This window comes from Corvus moneduloides, chromosome 14 (genome assembly GCF_009650955.1).
Source record: "Corvus moneduloides isolate bCorMon1 chromosome 14, bCorMon1.pri, whole genome shotgun sequence".
Classification (NCBI taxonomy): domain Eukaryota; kingdom Metazoa; phylum Chordata; class Aves; order Passeriformes; family Corvidae; genus Corvus; species Corvus moneduloides.
Genome location: NC_045489.1, coordinates 5,259,966 through 5,281,847, shown reverse-complemented (window position 1 = coordinate 5,281,847; position 21,882 = coordinate 5,259,966). Strand labels below are relative to the sequence as shown.

At 44.7% G+C, this 21,882-nt stretch overlaps 1 protein-coding gene across 1 annotated transcript; it reads right to left on the bottom strand.

The window, feature by feature from the left end:
* Nucleotides 1-1,102: 1,102 nt before the first annotated feature.
* CHMP1B (charged multivesicular body protein 1B) lies at nt 1,103-9,872 on the bottom strand. Its single transcript, XM_032123956.1, has 8 exons — nt 9,753-9,872; nt 7,456-7,553; nt 6,593-6,739; nt 5,733-5,801; nt 5,472-5,579; nt 5,081-5,124; nt 4,701-4,773; nt 1,103-4,111 (listed from the first exon to the last, which is right to left on the bottom strand). Exons 1-8 carry the CDS (start codon nt 9,766-9,768, stop codon nt 4,067-4,069), a joined length of 600 nt encoding a protein of 199 aa, XP_031979847.1. The 5' UTR covers nt 9,769-9,872; the 3' UTR covers nt 1,103-4,066.
* Nucleotides 9,873-21,882: the final 12,010 nt, after the last annotated feature.

Genomic DNA, 21,882 nt, shown 5'->3' with positions numbered 1-21,882 from the left:
CATGGAATGGTAATGAAGGGAGCTGCTTCCGAAACAAGCAAGGCCACTGACCCTTCTCGGGGTTCCACTGGAAAAATGTTGTTTGAAAAAAGAAAGTTGGGAGCCAAGTGCTGCCGTGAGCTCAAAGCAGCCCAAGCAAGAGGTGAAGCCAGAACTCCAGTGAACTGCAGAGAGAATCCTGAAATTAAAGTCAATCCTTCATCAAACCAAAGCTCATCAAACCCCTGATAAAAAATAAAACTACCACTAAAATCCATTTCCATCAGTACACACTCATTCCTTAAGTATAAAACAGAAGAACTACCATAGGACAGAAGCAGAACGCCAACGGCTAAAAACCCCCAAGATTTAACTAAAAACGAAATTTAAACCCAAGTTTTAAGCACAAGGTTACTCACTATCACACTCCTAACAGATCTCAGAGACCTGAATTACCCTCAAAGGCAGCAAAGGACTGTTTTGAAGAGTATTTAGTGCAAACTGACCCCATTCAGCTGATGGCCCTGTGGACGTGCCGGATTTCGGGATCACAGCCCCGGCACAGACACGTCCTACGGCGAGTGGATACTGCCCGAAGAGAGGTTCCACGGGAGAGGCTGTTCCCTAAATCAGCCGGCTCTCCTTAAACTATTCCAACCAGTCATTTCTGTAGGATCCACAAAAGCAAAGCCGGAGGTGCCCTCTGCTGGTTCCCAAACGACTGAAGAGAAATGTTAAAATGCACGGGTTTTAGGTCTGGGAAAGCCAAACCCAATCCCAGACTCAAACCCACACCACCTCCTGCCAGTTTTCCAGTGGTCCCTTGTTCTGTGTGTAAGGACAGAAAACCCTCTGAGTTGTTTAAGCACAGGGCTCTCTCCATACCAGACTAAACATTTTTAAACACACCATAAAATTAGAGTTTATGTTGTTATAATTAATATTAATTACTTCCCAATTGTCCCAAATCTCTCTCAGTAGTACCCACTTCATTTTCTTCTTGTTTTCTCGCCATAAATATTTAATTTTCTGAATTTCTTCCCACAGGAAGGACATCTCATCTGCTTGTCCATCCATGTACTGAGACCTGTAGCAGCCACACAACCTGGACATGCATCCAGAGTAAGTTGTCTGTACAATTTTATTTACCACCTGCAGTTACATTTACAAACTGTCCCATACAAGTAAAGCAGTTTTCAAAGTGAACTCAACCAAAGCTACAAAAATTATTCTCTTCTCTATACATGGTACCAGCTTCAGAATTTGTCTATACACAACTGCTGATTATGTTTAACAAAAATTCACTATTTTTTGGCTCCAAGGATCTCCACAAAGGCAACTTGACAATTTTATCCCATTGCAATCACGACATTAAAGTTCTTGTTCTTGTTTTGCTTCCCTCTTCTTCCATCTGAAGCTTTGCATGGCTTTGTTTTGGAATTCTAACGAAGACAAAGCTACCACAGACCAGCAGTTTTAGTAACAGAGGACAAAAATGCTGAGCAAAACCATCCAGCAACATTTCAAGCAATGTTTCACTTTACATGTGCCTGCTCATCAGCAGAAATATTGAAATTTTAGCTGGCAATAAGGTTCCAGAAAAGCACAAACAAGTGATTTACCATGAAATGAACTTTACAAACAGTCAACTTACAGAGACAAAACAAGGTTGGAGTGAGGAGCCAGAGCTGCTAAGGGAAGAGAAATGTTTTGAGGAGCCTGAAGGGAGGAAGGATGAAACTCAAATATTGCTTTAAGAGGAACTTTCAGCTTTAAGCATTTCCAAATGACATGAGAAGAATGTATATATTTAAAATATAACTTAAACCTTTCTGGATGCAGCTCTCAGCCAGAGTGAAAGCATTTCCCCAGGAGAGGGCAGGAGTTCTGTATGCAGGAGCTGCCAGCCCCAAACCCTGGCACGGCTGGAATACACAGCAACTCCTGGAGTGAAGTCAACAGGGCAAAAATTCCCGGTCTCAACCACTTACTTCTTTCTAAGCCTCTTTGCATCACAGTCCCCCAGACATAACCTTAATTATGTCAGTCAAACTTTTTTATTTCTTAATTCCTTTCAAGAGACACCACTGGAAATCTATGCTGGTCCTGGAGATCATCAGCCTGGGATAAGATCAAAACTCCACAACAATCAATAAAATAATGAAGCTTATTTAGCCTTTCTGTTGCAGCAATCTCAGTCCCACTCTATTTTTAAATCCCTCCAAGGCTCACAGCAAGGCAACAGACTGGGAAAACCAACCATGTAGGAGCTCAGAATTGCTGTATGACCCTCAACTAATTCCAGAATAGCCCAAAACAGTCTAACAGCAGCATAATCTTTAACATTAAAAGAAGCCAGACACAGCAGCCGGAGCTATCTGCTATCAAACACTGAATCCTCAGTATTTCATGGACAGCTCCAAGTAAACTCCAGTGTGGAGCGATTCCACAGCAGGAAGCTTCCAGCACTCTCATGATATGAAGTAACTGAACATTAAAAAGCTGAAGAAGTCCAGCAAGGCAAAGGCACACACACAGCCACCCCAGCTGGGTAACTGGGTTGCATAGATACACCATGATCTTGGTTACACTGTTCAGAAGCAGCCAGGGAAGAAAATGCAGGAAGTAGTCCCTTTCCTAGGATGTTTTTTAATAGTTGGAAGGGATTGTAGCCAGACTACAGCTGTCAGGATGTGGTTTTCAAACACCTTCCAACTTCTCCTGTTTACAGAAGAAACACTCTAGGTGTTTACATTTATTTTTAACCCCACTTTCTTTCTAACAAGTGAAAAGATCCCATTTTAAACTCACGGTTTGAGTTCAGCCACCAGTGTGAGAGAGAATCTCACAACAGTTCACATTGTTTTGTCTATCTTATTTTCCTTATTTTATTTTTACAGTAACCTTGATTACTCCAGTCCATAACATCCTGCTCAATCCTTGGAGTGAGTTGGGTAACACATTCAAAATAACGTCTGAAACTGCTCTGAAATGTTTCGTCATTTTTGTACATTTTCACTGAAAAAATCCTGCTTGAATAAAAAAGTGAGTTGTTTTTTTTTTTTTTTCCCCCTTAAACAATTCCCTAACTCTGGAAAAGCCACGTGGCCCTGAGCACCAAGCAATTAAGAATCAATTGCAAGCCTGGTGCTCCACATCCTCCCTCACCCCTACAAAGACAAAACACAAAAATGAGCCCAAAAAAGTCAGGAAGAGAATGTGAACGTCACTGTTTATCACAACACATCACAAGTGGTCTCAGCTACAAATTTCTACAACCATTTTTTACTTTACAACTGCAACAAGAGTTTGAAGCTACTGAGAGCAGCCAGACTCTCTTACTATGCAGAAATACAAAGGGATTGCTAAAATTAGCTCCTCCATACAACCAGAATATTACAAATCATGGGGTTTTATCTGCAGACAGCAACAGACCTGGCAGAGTCCAAAAATATATTTTATTCCTCCTGTGCTAAAGTGATGCCACCACACGAGTCCTCAGTTATATGAAATCAGCTTTTGGTAACTCATTTTTGAACTAAACTGTTAATTTCAGCACATTTATCCTAACTTTTAAAGACTAAAAAACTCAAAGTCCACTTATTTGTTTCAACAAGTGCATTTTCCAGGAGGTCCACGCTGTCCATCCCTGCGTGTTCCAGGAGATTGGCTCTGTAGGGAAATCATCTACAACAATCATCTGAACTGATAAATCAGTTCTCCAACCATAAACAGTTCTCATAATTTAAAAAAAATCACTAATTTAAAATATATCTCACTGACACTCTGCTTTGCTTGGAACTAGAATGTACCACCATTAGTAGCTGACTTAGAACATCAACTTGAATTTGTGAAAAAAGCTTGCAAAAAATAGATCAACTTCCAAATGTACAGAAAAGGACATCAGAGCTGGTATTTTTGGGTCACTTAATGTATTTCAGAAAGAGTAGCAAGCTGGGAGTGAAGTCCCCTATATTACAAATATTCAAACACCTAAGCTGGACTGTTTTACACCTCGAGTGGAGTGCAGGGTTAGTTCCAGACAGGGAATTTGGAAGCAGGTCCAAAGAACTGCAGCTCTGTTCAGTTAGACTTGATCACGTAGGCGGGCCAGTCTCTGTGACAGCTCATCCTGCACAGTAGGAAAACACAAAGGCAAAACCATCCATCAGGAACAGGAAAAGCAACTTTTGCCACCTCATGTCCAGCTGATGAGAAATTCTCTCATGGCTTAACAAGATTTGCTTAAAATCTCAAGCATGGCTGTGAGGGAGGAGTTTCAGAACACAAAATTAGGTAGAGAAAGGGTTGGGGTTTTGTGGTTTTTTTCAAAGAACGTGGAATATTTGATAGGACAAGGAGGCTGAAACCCTCCCCTGTGAGGGTGGGGAGGCCCTGGCACAGGGTGCCCAGAGAAGCTGTGGCTGCCCCATCCCTGGAAGTGTCCAAGGCCAGACTGGACAGGGCTTGGAGCAAGCTGGGACAGTGGAAGGTGTCCCTGCCCATGGCAGGGGGTGGCACTGGACGGGCTTTTAAAGTCCTTTCCCTTTAACAACTGTATTGCTAAAATCAGTGAGACTTTTAACCACATAGTTTCCTTGGGACAGCTGGAAAAGAATTCTAATTTAGCAATTTAGCATTTTGTTTTGACAGAGTGAAGCAATAATTCTCACATCCCATTTCTCCAGAACACAATGACTTCATTGAAATCCAACGTTTACCTGCTCTGCTGAGGCAACGCTTGTACCAACAGAACCTGTCTGTCCTTGAGGTAGTTCCATGTTCAGATCAAGGCTAACAGGAGAAAACAGAGCAAACACCAAGTCAGGCACAGGTGGATAAAGGGGGAAGCACAATAATTGACAGCAGAGGAATAATGAGACAGCATCCCATGAACGCTGTACTCCAGAGCTACACAAGCTGGTGAGTAATTTTGACTCACTACTAAGACAAGTCATGTATGTCCAGAGGTAAAAGGAAAATTGTGGTTTTTCTCTGCTTCCAAGAGACAGAGTTATAAAACAAGGGTGTTTGACCTAAGTTACAGCCAGGAAGGGTTGTGGGAACCAAGATTTATTCGAGAAATAGAAATATCACCTACCCTGCTTCATCTGCCATTTCCTGCAGGAGCATGTCCACCTGGTTCTAAAGGAAAACAAAAATGGATTGTTGTGGTTGGACTTTCCAACAACCTCTCCTGTTAGGTTTTTAGAGAACAGGAATTATTTTAACAAAACTGATTTAAAGGTAAACGTCTTCGGCAGAACAGTTTTGTGCTTAACCACTAGAAGGTATGAACTCAAAAGAGCAGAGGTGCTCAGCAGTCAAAATGACATTAATTGAACTCTGGCTTGTAAATAATGCTTCTAAGGAATTCAACTTATCTGCAAAGAACTGCAAACATACACCTGGAGTGTTTCAAATGCTGATAGTGAACAGCTAAGACACATAATTTAAGATCACCTTGTTAAAATATATTTTATTATTCTTACTTGTGGCGTTGTTAACGTTGTAGTGTTGCTCATTGTGTCTTCCATCTGCTGTGTCTGAACATCCAGTGTCTCAAACTGATGTTCAAATTTGTCCATTAGTGCAGAGATCTATGAAAAATATGAACCAAATCACTTATCTTAAGATAACAGAAAAAATACATCTCAACTGGAAAACTCTTGATTGAATGTCCCTTTTTAAAACTCGTGTCTGTTGTCCCTTCTGCTTTTGGTGTCAGCTCCAAGAAAATTAAGTCTATTTACCTTTTCCAAGTTCATGCTCTTCAATGTGGCATCCATAGACTTCACCACCCCTGCCATTGACTTTGTTACCTGAAACGAGGGGAAGGGAATTATTACAGGGAAAAATGAGCAGTTTAGGAACAAATCCTCCCCTGTGAGGGTGGTGAGGCGCTGGCATAGGGTGCCCAGAGCACGGCTGCCCCATCCCTGGAAGTGTCCAAGGCCAGGTTGAACGGGGCTTGGAGCAACCTGGGATAGTGGAAGGTGTCCCTGTCCATGGCAGGGGGTGGAACAGGATGGGTTTTTGGTCCCTTCCAACCCAAATTATTCTACGATTCTGTGATTTCTTACCCAGCTCTCTTATCTCTGTCCACAGAGCTTTGACAGCATCAAATAAGAAGGAACATACTATTGCCATCTGGAACGTCATATTTTAAATAGCTCCTACCATTCCAAGCTCTAGAAATTAACTCAGCCACTTGAAGTACACATTCTGAGGCAAAATTCACTAAAAATGAGCTTTATATGGCATTCATTTCTGTAGACTTGAGACTTGTCGCTGCTAAGGGATACATTTGGTCCACAGGTCACAATAAACTTTCAAGATGAAGAGCAGTAAATTAGTTTACCTTAAACAACTACCTGAGCTAAAAAAGATCTCTGGAATCACAACTCCCACCTCATGACTTTGTGCATTTTGAAGGGGAGAACTATCTTTGTAAAACAATCCAAAGAGCAGCTACCAGAGGATTTCCAGCACCCAACTGACTCTTGGCTACATCTCAAACTGAAAGTTCCCAGCTCATTCCAGCTGGGATGAAGTCACTCCACAGAAGGTGAGAGGTGTCCTCCTTGCCCCTGCAGGATGGGGAGGGCCTCACCTTGCCCATGGTGACGGCAGTCTGGACCCTGGCTGCCACGGCGTCCACGCGGGCGCTCATGCGCAGGAAGTTGATGGCCTGGTTCTTCTGGCGGATAGCGTTCTCCGCGTGGATCCGGGCCACTTCCATGTTCCCCTTCTGAATGGCCTTGGGAAGGGGGGAAAGACAAAAGGAAAAGCCTTTTACCCTTCCCCGCTCTTGTAAACAGGATTTCTGTGTAGTCTCTTTTGATTTTGAAAGAAGCATTAATTAGACACTATATTTTTTTCTACTAAAGAAAACAAACCCCTCCCTCCTCCCACAATAGATCCCAAACATTTCCAAGATGTGAACTCCGAACTTCTTTCCAAGGAAGGCATTGGAAAGAATGCACTTCAAATAGGAAGTTTTGCAGAGCTACAGAAATATAATTTTCTGTTCCTGAAAACATCTTCAGTCTCAAGACACAAACACGGGCACAGGTGGTACAGCTGTATCTCATGGGCAAAAATACAGGCAAATCAACTCAGTCTCTCTTCACTACTTCAAGGACTCAAAAGCTGTTTTGAAGTTCCTCTCCACAAGTCCTTTTAATACAAGCTGATAAACATGAAGTGGTTTTAACTCTGAGAACAACAGTCTCTACAAAGCACATACAAGACAATCCTCTCGGGAAGCAAACGCCACCAGCAGGCCATGAGGATACACAAGGATTTATCCTCATGTTCATTAATAAGCAAAGGAAGATTTATAGTCACATATTTTAAATCACAAACATTGACCACATGATTATTAGCATGCACACCAGGGAAATGACAAAACACCAGATGTCTTCCTGCTGTAACATGCAAGCAACAGGCCTAGAAAGCTTGGTTCAGACTTACCTTCTTAATTTTAGCTTTCTCAGCCTTTTCTTCTTTGTCGCATTTTTTGGAGTTTCTGTTGAGCTCCTTTGCAGCAAACTTCAAATTAAACAGGTGTTCTGCAGTGCAAGTTAAGGGACCAAACCTACTTCAGACTGATAAATCCAACCACCAAACACCCCCCAAGAGCAACTGAAAGTGGTTCTCTGCCAGTTACTTTCACTCCCACACCTGGGAGCTGTGACTCTCAGTGAAATGATGTGGTTCCCTGACCTGCCTGGAACCTCGCCATCCAAAAAAAGCCCAAAGCCACTGTTGAACACAACAACCGACCAGTGTAACAGCAAACTGGTTCAGCTGGCCATGGCCAGCTACAACCCAGCAGGATCTTGCATTTAAATTGCTCATCCAGCTCCTTCCCAGCCCTGGGTCATGTGAGTGATCCTGGGCTCTCCGACAGCTCCATCATCTGACTTTTGGGCAGAGAGTACTTCAGCCAGGAAAAGAAACTTTTTAAAAACAAAACTTCAAGTCCTGCTTAAACTGACAGCTCCAAGAAAACAAGACAAGCCTTAAGAGTGACTTGGAATGACTGCACTAGACTACTACTAACAGAGAATGAAGTGTGTGCTGTAAAAATAACAATCAAAAAACATTCTCTTAAAATACTGTTGATGAAAGCTTCCAAGTAATATCAGTCATTCTCAAACAATATGGAAGACTTTGAAAGAAGCTTGTAGGCTTCTTTCCTGCCACCTGTGCTATCTCAAGAGGAACATGCACCAGGTACTAAGATAATTAACAATTAAGTGGAAGCACAAAGCTAAACATTATGAGTACTTGAGGTTTCTTCAATATTTCAAGCACATAAATTATTCCAGAGCTGTTTTCTGCTTTGAAGTCCAGCCACGCCTCTTACTCTGACAGCAACCTGGAGACATTAGGAATGTCTTTGTTATCCTATAAACATCACCAGCAGGCTACAAACAGGTAACAGGTGTGACTTTGCATTTAGGAGATCTACTAATGTAGGTACCAGTAGCAGACCAGTTTATTTTGAAGTAACTTCCTCAGTTACACAGCTGGGGAATTTACCTGACATTAAACCAGCTCACCTGCCACCTCCTCAGCTCAGCCATCCCTGAGAAGCACATTCCTGCTCCTCCCTTCAAGGAGTTGTCTTTCTCAACGTGCGACAACCCAAGTGGAACCCAGCTTCCACCTCGGTTTGTGACTCACAGTCAGCTGCTCCAGCAATCCCGTCAGTCCATACCAGGACAACTGGCAAAGCCAGCACTGCCTGCACATTCCAATCACGCTGAGACCACTGGAATCCACACTGAGACCTCTGGAATCTGTAAGAGTTTTCTGCCCCTGTGCATTAAGATGGTTTTATACAGTAAGAAAGTTTCAGTCAGCCCACACAGGGCTCTGTGTGTAAATTCTTTGCAAGAGCAGGAAGCACAGCTGATGTGGTGGCTGTCTGGCAGACAGCCCGGCTGACATCACTCCAGTCTATACACACGTATGTCGTCCCTGCCGCACAATTTGCACTATTTTTAGTATAAATTGTGTTTTCTGCCTCAGGAACTGGGCTGTCCCTCCATCCACCACAGTCCTGCCTCCTCCCCCTCACTCCCAGCCAAGGCTGCCTGATCACACCTTGGGAAGAGACATCGAACTTCCCACTCACTTCCTTTTCCCTTCAGGGCGGTGAAACCACAGAATCACGGAATAACTGAGGTTGGAAGGGACGTCCAGAGATCACCCAGTCCAACACCCTTGCCCTGGCAGGTCACCTGGAGCAGGAACGCGTCCAGGTGGGTTTGGGATGTCTCCAGACACGGAGACTCCACACTCCCCCGGGCAGCTGTTCCAGTGCTCTGCCCCCTCCACGGAAAGAAGTTCTTCCTCGTGTTGAGGTGGAACTTCTTGGTTTTTAGTTTATGGCCATTGCTCCTCATCCTGGTGCTAGGCACCACTGAACAAAGCCTGGCACCATCCTCTGACACCCCTTGGAGATACTGGTATAGAATATGAAATCCCTTCTCGGTTTTCCCGTCTTTAGAAGAGAATTCCGAGGTTCAGAGAGCTCAGCTCCTGCCAGTGTCACACCCAGCCCTCGCTCTGCTGCTGCTGCAGCCCCTCGGGCCCCGCGACCACCGCCATGAGGGAGGATCGCCTCCTCCTTTCCCCGCGCCCCGGGGGCTCCTCCCGGCGGGGAGGCCTCGTTTGCCACCGCCACCTCCCCCCGGCCCGGCCCGGCCCGGCCCGGCCCCGGCGGCTCCCGGCCCGCCCGCGGTCCCGCCCGAGGATACTCTCCATGTTGGACATGCCGGCGGCCCCGGGGGGAGCGGCGCGGCTCCGGACCGGGCTGGGGCAGCGCTGGGCCCGGGGCGGCGGCGGCTCCGGCGGCTCCGGCGGCTCCCGGTTCCGGCCCCGTGACGAGCCGGGGCGGAGCCGCGCCTGCGGCTTTGGGAAGGGAGGGACGGGGAGACTCATTCCGGCCCTCCCCTGCTGTGGGCAGGGACGTGTTCATACAGCGGGGTGCTCCGAATCCCGGCCGGCGTGGCCTTGGACACGTCCAGGGATGGGGGAGCTACAGCTTCTCTGCGAAATCTATTTCAGGGCCTCACCACCCTCACAGGGAAGAATTTCTTCCTAATATCCAGTGTCACTTTCCTAATATCCAGTCTAAATCACAGAATATCCTGAGTTGGAAGGGACCCACAAAGATAACAGTCCAGCTCCTGGCCCTGCACAGACACCCCAGCAATCCCACCCTATGCATCCCTGGGAGCTGTGTCCAAACACTCCTGGAGCTCTGGCAGCCTCGGGGCCGTGTCCATTCCCTGGGGAGCCCTTCCAGTGTGCGACAAGTTCTGGGAGAAAAGAACCTTTCCTGATCTCCAGCCTGACCCTCCCCTGGCACAGCTCCAGCCTCGGGGCCTGTCCCTGTCACCGCCACAGAGATCAGTGCCTGCCCCTTCGCCTTCCCTCACGAGGAAGTTGTGACTGCGATGAGCTCCCCTCAGTCTTCTCCAGCTGAACAGATCAAGTGCCCTCAGATGCTCCTCAAGGCACTTCACCATCTTTGTGTCCCTCCTCTGGACACTCTCTCCCCTTCTTTAGTTTGAATCCATCCACCGCTTGTCCTGTCACTCCAGGCCCGTGTAAATAAATAGTGTATCTTCATCTTACTTGTTGGCTCCTTCAGGTACTGGAAGGCCACAATTACGTCACCCCAAAGCTTCTCCATGGTGGACATCCCCAGCTCTCCCAGGTTTTCTCCAGAGCAGAGCTGCTCCATCCCCTCTAATCATTTGTGGTGTCTTCTGGACTGGCTCCAGCAGCTCCACATCCTTCTGGATCCCAGGGCTGGAGGCAGCTCTGCAGGGCAGAATTCCCCACTTCCTGCTGTCCGCGCTGGGGATAAGCCCAGGACTTGGGGGGTTCTGGGCTGGGGCATGTCCAGCCTCTCACCCACCAGGATATTTAATGATATTTTCTACTGAGGCATCTCGGACAAAACCTGCCAAATGAGTGATGCATCTGAGCTGGCAGTTCCTCCCAGGTGAAATGCCTGTAGGAGTTGCGGATATGGTAATAATGCAGGAGCGCTTGTGGCAAATGAACTGCAAAGCGTGTGGCAGAAGACACTTGAACAAAGCCAGTAACTAATTATTCTTGCTGGTGTCTCAGGAGTCTGAATTTATAGTGATAAAGACCGCTGAGTCCTGGCTGTGAAAGCTTTGAAACCCAACTGGTGACACCACAGCAGTGGCAGACTCCATGTGTGTAATGAGAGAGTTCTGCAGGAAAAATCTTTTTACCCAGGAGATGGGAAAAGATGTGATTTTCTGGACCTGATAATTCTTAGTATCACCAGTTCACAGAAGTGTTCTTGTCTATGGTTTCAAACCAAATCTCTGGAGGGCTGTAGGAGAGATTTAACATATTTAATAGTTCTGTTTAAAAGAGTCTGTTCCTGCTTGGACGACCCTCCTGTGTTCAGCCTCCTGGAAGCTTGGACAGTAATTCTCATGAGTAATAGTTCTTTAAATGAACAAGGGTTTCCAGGGTCAGAAGCAGACACTAGATCATTGAATATCCACCTTTTTTTTCTCTGTTTCCTGGAACTTTCTCATTAGGACACGATTTGGAGGTGGCAGCGATATTAGATAGGAAGTATTAGAGTGATCATCTACTCTGAAAAAAATTATTCATTTCAGTGCTGTCAAAGAGAAGTGAACCTGACCTAATTATCCACAACAGTGCTAGAGAGCAAAGCAGCAAAACCTGCTCAGAAACAGGAGCATGTAATGTTCTACCTCAATTAAACCTGGAGAAGCATCAATCAGTGTCACACAGGTGACACAGGATGGAACACACTGGGCTGCAGCTTCCTCAGAGCTGCTCAGGACATCAGCTCACAAATTCCCACTGAAATCCCTCTTTCCTTTTGACTGCTGAGGAGATATCCTGGTGATATGCCTTTAAAAGCTACCTGAGTTAATAAAGAAATACAGTTTATTGGTTTGGGGTTTTTTTCCTGACAAGCATCACTGAATTTTCATTATTAAAAAACCCCCTGATTTGGAAGAAATACATTACCAAGCAATTATCCTCAGGAACCTGAATTAAATATATTACCTACTGTGGGTGCAGGTGTAGAGACACCTGTTGGCACAGATTGCAATGAAACCTGTGTAATTTAATTATTTAGAAATATTTTCATTATAATAACACTCTGGAGGTATAGGAGGGTCCCTCCTGAGCTGTGCTTTGGGCGCAGGGTGAGGCTTCACTCACGGGAACTCAGTGCTAAGACCCTCCAGCCTCTCTCACCCGGGAGAAAAAGAACAACTTTGACATTGGAGTCCCTGTTCTTTGACATCTGAGTCACCAGTGCTTGGAAAGGAATAAAGCTGTTGAATAATCTCTGAACTCTTGGTACAGAACTTCTGCCTCTAAAATGAGAAGTTTGCTGTATCCCAGGTTTTGAAAGGTGAAGGCACAGTTGGTGGCTTTTTCCAGGCAGTAAAATTGTAAATAAATTGGTTTACCTTCAAACAATCATGGATGTCCAGTGCTGCTGAAACCACCTTGCACAGCCACAATTTCCGAACAGTTCCCTCCTGCTTTTTGCATTTCAGTTCTTGATAAATCCATTTTAGAGCCCCAGCCATTTTGTACTGAGTTACCAACTCTCAATTCTCAAATCTCTTCCAAAAGCACCAATTTCAAGTCTACCTCCTGCCTCCTCCCCTCCTACACAATCTCCATCTCATCTTGGATGCAGAAAATATTTATTTTTCTGTAAATTTTATTGAGTTGTGAGTTATATGTTCCTCCCTCCATAGCACTTTGGAGAAATAAGATTGATAAACTGAGCTGCACAAGAGGATGAGCTAGGAAAGAAGTAAACTGAAAAGATGAAAAAAAAATCAGAATTATTAAATAAAAGTGCTGAAAACTCAGCAGAATTGAATTTTCAGGCATGATGGAGGTGTATGGATTTGCCAGTTTAATGAGTGCACTTACAGGTGGTGATGGTGTTTAGGGCAGGAAGGAGGTGATGAGATGGAAAACATTCATTACATAAAATTCTCTGTCTGTGGTGTTTCAGCTCAGTCTTTCTTTTATTCTGCCTCCATCATGCTATTTTCCATCTCTTTTTTCCCTTTCCTGTGTGTTTTCACATGCAGGAATTGACCAACCCAGGATTTGTTGATTATAACAAGCTTTTCAGTGCAGTGTGTTACGAACACTTGGCATTTCCTTGATGCCTTTCAGCCAAGCCTACAGGAATATCCTTCATGTTTTGCAAAAGGGAAGAAAGGTACATTTTATTTTCAGGGTACCTGAGATCCCATATTGCATAAACCTCCCGAACAGTGGCTCTTCCTATAAAATGGCATTTTTGAAATGCATCCAAACCCAAATATTACTTTACCATTAGGTATAAAGGCCATAAACACAGCTTGATTTTTACTCTTGTGACGATCAATCCTTTAATTTTGATGAAGCAATGATTTTACTCTGCTCAATGAGATTCTCACCATATGCAATGGTTACAAATCCAAGCCAAATGAGCTCATGAGCGCTGGCTTGTGAACTGTGACACCAAGAGTGATGAGGATCGATTTTAATCACAATAATTGATCTGTTCCCTTAGTCACTCCTGATGTCAGTCACGCATGAGGTGCAAGAGGCAGCAAATGTTAAACAGGAATTCAGGGGGTAGAACATCAGAACAAGCAAATCCAGGTGTGATACAGCACTGCTGAGAACTCTGACCCTGGGAGAACACTTGTAATTAATTGGCAGGTTTTTTAGTGGATGCCAAAAAAAGCAATACAAGGATTGGACTCGCATAGTATTTAAAGTCTACATACAGCACAAAGAAATTAAGATGATAAAGACATTGGGGGATGTGGCATCTTGGCTGCATCTCTGAAGCAGAAGCAGTTGGCTATGGGAAGAGGGATGATATTATCCCTTGGGATGAGCCAGACAGCTTGGCCTCATCTTGTTGGATGGAGGAGCACTGGCACCAGGACGTGCACACGTTGCCCACCGGCTACTTTGCTTTTCTGCTTGCAGAAAGACTCACCAAAGCAGGGGGACTCAGCAGCTCAGAATTACTCATGGTCCAAAATGCTGGTGACTCACCAGATTTCCACTGCAGGTGGTTGGCAACTGCACGAGTCCAGTTCAGAGAGGTAACAACAAATCAGTCCTGGTTCAGCATGGAGAGATGATGGCAAAATACAGCTCTGCCAACTGTCTGGACCTGGATAAACAGGGATGCTCTGGCTATAGGGAGCCAGCTACCTCTGGGTGTAAAAGGCCTGTTGATCCTGGCAGGTTTTTGTACCACACACTGCATGGTTACATCCTAAAATGAGCATTTCCTTGACTTGATAAAATCACTACAAGTAGAAGGCAACAACAGGAGACACTGAGGTTGCCAGTGATGGTGATTTAATCGTAGAACCATAAAACCATGGAGTGGTTTGGGTTGGAAGAGACCTTAAAGCCCAGCCCATTCCACCCCCTGCCACAGGACACCTTCTGCTACCCCAGGTTGCTCCAAGCCCCGTCCAACCTGTCCTTGGACACTTCCAGGGATCCAGGGGCAGCCACAGCTTCTCTGGGCAACTGAATGTTGTTTTGTTTACCACTGAACCGCTGGTTGTTCTTTCACAGAGACACGTCTCTAACAGTTCCACCTAAAAGACACCACTGAAAGTGGACAAAACAGAGTTTCTGTTGCACAGAAAATTCACCAAATATTGTTCTCATTTAGAGTGCCCACCAGAAATGACGGAATTTTCCAGGAAACGAGAGTCCAATAATTAATGTTTTAGAAAAAGCTCATTTCCAGATTTTTTTTAATGTTTAATCATTTTTTTTTCATAAAAAACTCCTCTTAGTCATATTTCGTGTTCTTTAAACATCATTGCCTTTAAAACCTTCTGGCTGTCCTTTGAAATGTTGCCATCTCCTTCAAAGTTTCATGGAAAGAAAGCTTCTTCCACCATGGGCATTATTTATCTGAAGCAGCAGAGGGATTTCTCCTGACTCTTTGTGGAACAATGAATACAGACAGGACTGTAAAGCCCAGGATGAAGTGTTTAGGAATCCAGAGCAAACCTGCCAGGATCTGAAAGGCAGCAGCCAGAGGGCATGAAAGAATCAGTTCAATAAAAGCATTTAATTCTCCAATAGCAGCATTAATGATCTGAATCTCCACCTCTGAGGTCCCCCAGATTGTGTCATTTTCAGAAAAAATTGGTGTAAATCTAAGTTAGGTCTTTTTGAAAGGCAGTAGGACAGGGAAAACCAAAGGGCTCTACATCACTGGGCTCATTTATTTTTACTAATAAGTTTTTTTCCCTGTTCTGTTACTATGAATTTCCTGAATAAGCTTCATTTCCAGCTTATCTCTGCCAGGAGCACTGGCACAACCTTCTACTGAGCTGTACTGGTTGTGTTCTGCAATGGTTTGTGGATGTGCAATTTAAAATAGGGATGTGGGGTTTCACTCAAATCAAAACAGATTGAGGAAAACAGACCGTTAGGTCTGAAAAAGATGTGAAACTTTATTTTTCCCCCCAAAAATGCTTCCTTTCTGTTCTTAAATAGATTAATATTTAGCCTTTGAAAATACTCTGTCAACCACTAAGCAAATGAGAAGCTGGGACAGATTTAAGGAGAAAATTAAACTTAGTTAATGTGACAGGGAAGTGATTTTTCTTCTGGAAAATGTCTAGTGGAGAGAAGCAGTTAAAAGAACCAGCATGAAGATAAAAAATCAAAATTATTTATTTTTAAAAATTTACCTCCTTTCAATAATAAATCAATACAACAGCCAGGAGTGGCTCTGCCACTACTTGGGGTTGTGTAGCTGTGGTTAAACTCAGCCCAACCGTGGAGGAAGACAAGGACCTCCAAAGGCGCACAGAGACTACAAAAGCTTTTATTTGGAATAGCAATTTTTTTTTTTTTCAAATTAAAACAGTATTTTTATGTCCTTGCTTTACCTTTTGTTGCATTTTATTTTGGGGCACTTAATAAATAATCCTCCACAGTACTTTTAGGGGATTTCCCCCCTTTTTTCCCAGCTGAAATCATGTGACAGGGAACCACCAGGAGCCTACGTGACTGCTCTGTGCTCCAGGGATTCAGATTTCTGCTGCCAGGGCTGTCTGAGCTGTGCCGAGTGCTTAAAACATGTTTTCTCAATGATAATCAAAACAAATCCTTCCTCTCAGTGCAGTATTTATCAGATTCTCTAAAGGAATTGCTCTGGATTTGTCATTCTTTGGCATTGCTGCAATATTGCACAACACAGTAAATAATAATACCAGGCTCCACTACAGCTCCTTTCATACAAAGCCCATGAAACAGTTCCTTGTAGCCCATGAATCCCACCGCAGAGCCTTGCTGCTTCTCCCTTAACAATCCCATCCAGTCTGATCTGAGCCGTTCCCACTTTGCAAATGTGCAAACTACTCCCGTTGTTCCGCCTGTCCCGGTGACTCAGCGCTGCTGGCGTCACGCTGAGGTCAGTCCCAGCTGCGGGTCTGGCCCTCGGGCTCCGGCACGGAACACTCACTGGGACACCAGTGCCACCACCTGTGCCACCGCCAGTGCCACCGCCAGTGCCACCACCGGCCTCTGCCCCCGCTGGAGGGCAGGGGCCAGCTCGTCTCTTTTCCCTGGGGGGTCCGGGTCGATGGGAAGTTGGATCTGAGTCAGCAGGAGGGACATCCCTGTCCTGGGGGACACCCGGGACAGGGAGGGGATTGTCCTGCTCTGTTCTGCACTGCAGCGGCCTCACCTCCAGTCCTGGGGGAAGTTTTGGATCACAGTGTAAGAAAGACATTAAACTATTAGAGAGCATCCAAAGGAGGCAAAAAAGATGGTGAAGGGTCTTGAGGAGTGGCTGAGGTCACTTGGTCTGCTCAGCTGGAGAAGAGGACACTGAGGGGAGACTCATCACAGTTTCAACTTCCTCACGAGGGGGAGAGGGGGATAATGGGAATTTACAGGTAGTTAATGCTGTTACAGCACCAATGATGCAACAAACCTGCAGGAGGATGTGCAGCCAGGTGTGACCCCATCGGGGATGTTGCTGCTTCCAGTGGGAGCCAAAGTGCCTGGTCCAGGCAGCAGAGCAGTCCCGGCTGTGGGAACAGTCCCTCAGGAGGGACACGGTGCTGCTGTGCTCCCTGTGCTCCCCTCAACAGCTTGGGATTGCTGGAAGAGCCCTGGAGCAGGAGATCACAGAATCACAGGATCATTAAGGTAGGAAAAGACATCCAATGTCATCGAGTCCAGCCTGTGACCCATCCCCACCTTGTCACCAGCCCAGAGCACTGAGTGCCACCTCCAGCCATTCCCTGAGCACCTCCAGGGAGGGGGACTCCGCCACCTCCCTGGGCAGCTCCATTCTGATGCTTGACAAAAACACCTATGGAATGCTTCATGGATTTATGTGTCCTCACCTGGGTCTGAGGGTGAGCAGCAGCAATCTCATGACATACTTGGAGCACTGATGCAGGAAGGCATTTCAGCAGTTTCTCTGCTCATCTACAGTATTTCACTCTCATCCCTCAGGTGCTCCAGAGTGCCCTACACAACACAATCAAATTATTGGAGCTCTACTAGGAGAGAAGATTGGATTAGCAGCTAAACAAACCAGATCAGGTTATAGATTTCTGTGCAGTTTTATTTTCTTCCTACCACCACAGGGATATGTGTAAACAGGCACATACATAAAGCCACCAGCATTTGCCATCCAGGGACATCTTGTTATAACAGCCACACATGTCTGAAGTGTAAACATTTTTATGTGGGATCTGATATAGGAGTCAGAGGTGAAGGGCACACACAGACCTCGTCTTTCCTTCAGACTGGACAGGCAGGAAATAGCATTTTCTGAGCTTCCCAGCTGTCCGTTGATGACGAATTCCTGCTTGTTCCCATTTAGCCCAGCTTCAGCTGGTCTGAATATATTCTATTTGCAAGTGCCCTGGGATTAGTTCAAGTTGCTCCAGACTTCAGCGTGCTGACGTTGGAGGAGATAAACAGAAGTAATTTGCTGATTCACCATTACAATTTTCATAAAATATGAGTCAGGGTTTTCTTCTTTCATGTAACACGGAAATTAGGTTACCATGCTTTGCTGAGCCCTGTGCTGCACTATGTGTGTTCCCAGTAGCATCTCATGTTCCTGCAGAGTATTTTTGGAAGAATAACCAGATTTGTGAGAAACCAGATCTGTTTCCCTTGGCCTTCCAACAAACTGGCACTCACCACTCAGTGCCTTGAGTTAAAGGCCTCTTCTTCCCTCCATTTATAGAGTTGTGATCCCAAGTGGATTTTCTGCAGCCTCTCACCTGTTGGACTGTTAAACCTCTGTTTAAATTTGACACTCCCATGAGCTCCTCCAAACCTGGACATCTGCAGCAAGGCTTGCTGAACGCCTGTGGTAGAGGGGTTGGAACGAGAAGATCTTCAAGGTTCCTTCCAACCCACACCATTCTGTGCTTCAAGCCTCAGGATCCACCTCAAATTCCAGACTAGGGAGACACCTCTTTCCTCAGGTTGTTCTTTCATTTTGCAAAAGCGTCTTCCTGGCAGCCTTTGCACGTGGATTTCCCCTTGGATGTGTCTCCCATGTTCCTGCTGTTGCCTGGACAAACCATCCCCTCCTCTTGACTCTGGCAGTGCCTTTCTGGTTTAACACAGAGTAAAATTGAAGTGGTGACTGGAGAAAATGACATCAGCATTTAAATAGATTTCCTGAGGAAATTTTTAATGGTCATTTTTATAGCTTATTTTGTGCTTTTAAAATTTTTCCTCCCTGGTCAAAGGTCAAGAAATTATTTCATACAGACCAGTACAGGAAAAGAACTAATTCTGACTAATCTCAGGGGGTTGATTGTTTTGATTCATTTTCATCCTGAGCATTGATTGCCTTCAGAGAGTTTCTTTGGATGAATCAAAATATTCTTCACTTCTAGGTTGAGGCAATACAAAAACTTAACAAATCTCTTCACATTTAAGAGTAAAACTCCATAAAAGGGAGTGGGCGCTATAAAACCCCTGACCTCAATGGACTTCTGGGACTTTCTTTAAGAGAAATGTGCACAGCAAGGAGCTCTCAGTACTTTCACTCAGTGGCTACTAAACTGAATATAAATTCCATCCAAATCCTGGCCGAGCATTCAATGCAAGGTGCCTGGGGATGAGAGGAAGAGTTTACAGTGCTCTGAGAGTCCTATGTGCAATCTGGCTTCACTCTGGCAGGCTGGAAAGGAAAATTTCTCATGGTTCTGTTCTCTTTGTGTGTGTACGTGTGTAAAAATGAATGTCCAGTTCACCTGGGAAATGCACATTTACCCACCCCCATGTTGGTTCAGAAGCATGTGCCTAAAGTTAAGGCCACGAGGAATGTTTTTTCTGAGGTGATTTCCTTTGAGACAGAATAAGCATCATTCATGAACTTGAAATTCTGGAGTTTTAGAAGGAAAACATAGCCCTGTGATGGAATTTTCCAAAGGTAAAGATATTTCCTTCCACCTTGCTGAACTGCAGAGTGCCGAGCTAAATGCACAGGGTATCTCAGATCTAAATACACGTGAGAACTGGGGGAGTGCAGATCAGGCTCTGACCTTTACAGTTCCAGTCTTCAGCCTTTTACAACTGCTTTTATTGCTCTCACAGTTTGAACTTGTTCTGCACAGCCAAATCCCTGTGAAATTTGATAAAATCTCCAGGTAGGGCTGGACCCCATCGTTGCTGTGGAGGATTTAGGCGCTGTTATTCCAGCAAAACATGACCTTGCATTAGGTTCTCCATGGCATACTATGGACCTTGAGCTCTGCATTCATAAAACCCCATAAAGGGCACGGTTCCAAAGTCTGTGAAAAACTGGCTGTGCCTCTACAGTTTTATTCAGCAAGAAATCAGTGCTGTGCGTCACTGGTCAAAAGATGACTAAGCTCTGGTTATAAATGATAAAAACTGTGAGGATTTACAGCTTGATTATCCCTTTTTACTCCTTTGGAGTAATACCTTACTTCTTCACCAAGGAATTAGAGATAAGCAAATCTTTAAACGAGGTGTTTGCTCAAGAGCTTTGCCTGTGAGAAATGTATTTATGGGTATATTGAGTGCTTTCTGGAATTAGGGCCAAAGCAGGAGGAGGCAGCAAGTGTCCAGGTTTAGGGAGTGTTTCTTGTACATCACCACAGGAGACCTGGCCTCAGGGGCGGCCTTTAAAATCCTCATTTCCAAACCAAACAAAGGGAGCTGGGTGGAATCCTGGCTTTACTGAACTCAGGAGCAGAAGTTCCAGCAACCTCAGTGGCCCGGGGATGTCATCAGAGAGATGTCCTTGTCCTTCACCCAATCTCCTGTCACTTTTCCACACGGAGAACGTGGTGCTGTCAGCCCTGCGGTGGCATTCCTGACCTGCCTGCCTGTGGCCAGTCCCAGCAGCCTGCTGACATCGCCATGGCACATTTTTACATCTGCCTCCCTGAAAATGTGCAAAGAGGTAAAGGCATAATTCCAAGAGAATCCAGCTCTCCCTGACATTAAACTGCATTCATCACCCATTGAACACGAGCTATTCTCGGTGTACTGAACACTATTCCATTGCCCAGCTGTGCCATGGTACTGCAACTTCCTAGTGATAAAAGTGAAAAAAAAAGGAAACATATGTATCTTTTCCTAAGTAATTCACTGTTTACGAAGTGCAGGAGGACCATTAACTAATTAATTTGCCCAATTAATCATTCAATAGCTACATACAATGGCTGGGCAAACCATGGGCTTCATCCTGGCACAGGCTGAGTGTGCAGCTTCCATCGTGTTCCTCTCTCCAGCAATGCTGCGTGTCCAGGGCCACTGGGCTCCCTCCAGCTTGGCTCTGGTGGCCCAGGACCAGGCAACTGGAAAAGAGACTTTTGGGGGCTGAGATTTGGTTTGTGTTCGGAATTTGTGAGGCTTTCAAATGTCTCCTCACCTCTTTTCCCTAACTTCTGAACTAGGAATAGAAATTAATATAATAATAATAAACAAAGAAAAGAAATAATAAACTAGTATAATAATATAAAGTAATTGAAATATAAGTGCTTTTCAGAGCTAGGAATATAAAATATTATAAACTGACTTAATGACATAAAATGAAGTCGTCTCGGGAGTGGGATTTTTTAATTGTCAAGTGCTTTGTAATCGCTGCAATTGCTCCATCATAAAACTATTCCTAAGAGGAAAGATGTTTTTAAGGGCCCTAAAGAATAACAGCTGGTCTGGGGATTTTTATGTTCAACAAGGGTCATATTTCCTTGCTGTGGATTCTTTTAGGAGAAAAGGTTAAAATCCTGCTTTGGCGTAATACCCAAGAGCCAGCCTAGCAGTACCTGGGTGCTGGAAGGTCAAGTACAGACACAGCTATTTAAGGTGATTTTATATTTCCCTATGATAAAATGCAGTTTAAAATACTTTCATGTCCTTTTTTTTTTGCTCATTGTTATGAGTCACTGTACTACTAAATCTGCACTTTTTTTCAAAACTAATCATGGCTTACCCATTTGGCATATTTTCTCAGAACAGTTAAGTAAATTCTCTCTCATTTTAGGTCTGTGTTTAAGCAAACTTAAACCTTGTACAGCAGCAAAGGTATTCAGTGTCACAGTGGAATGGAAATTACCAAAAATGGCACAAATGCCATAACCTCGTCTCATGCCGGGCTTTATCCCATTCACCCAGTGAAGTAATTGATCAAAGATAATAAATTTTAGAAGCTCACGTTGGAAAGCCTGGTCTTTAAATTGGGTCTTTAGAGCTGAACTGAGTCTATGACATCATGCCTTGTACAGGGAAGAGCATATGGAATGTTTACAGCGGGACCATCTCTGAGCAGAG

Excerpts from the sequence above, each read along its gene's own strand:
- CHMP1B (XM_032123956.1), bottom strand. Across the intron at positions 5,580-5,732 it reads AGAGCATGAACTTGGAAAAG|ATCTCTGCACTAATGGACAA; the intron begins GTAAATAGACTT and ends TATTTTTCATAG. Across the intron at positions 4,774-5,080 it reads GAAATGGCAGATGAAGCAGG|CCTTGATCTGAACATGGAAC; the intron begins GTAGGTGATATT and ends TTCTCCTGTTAG.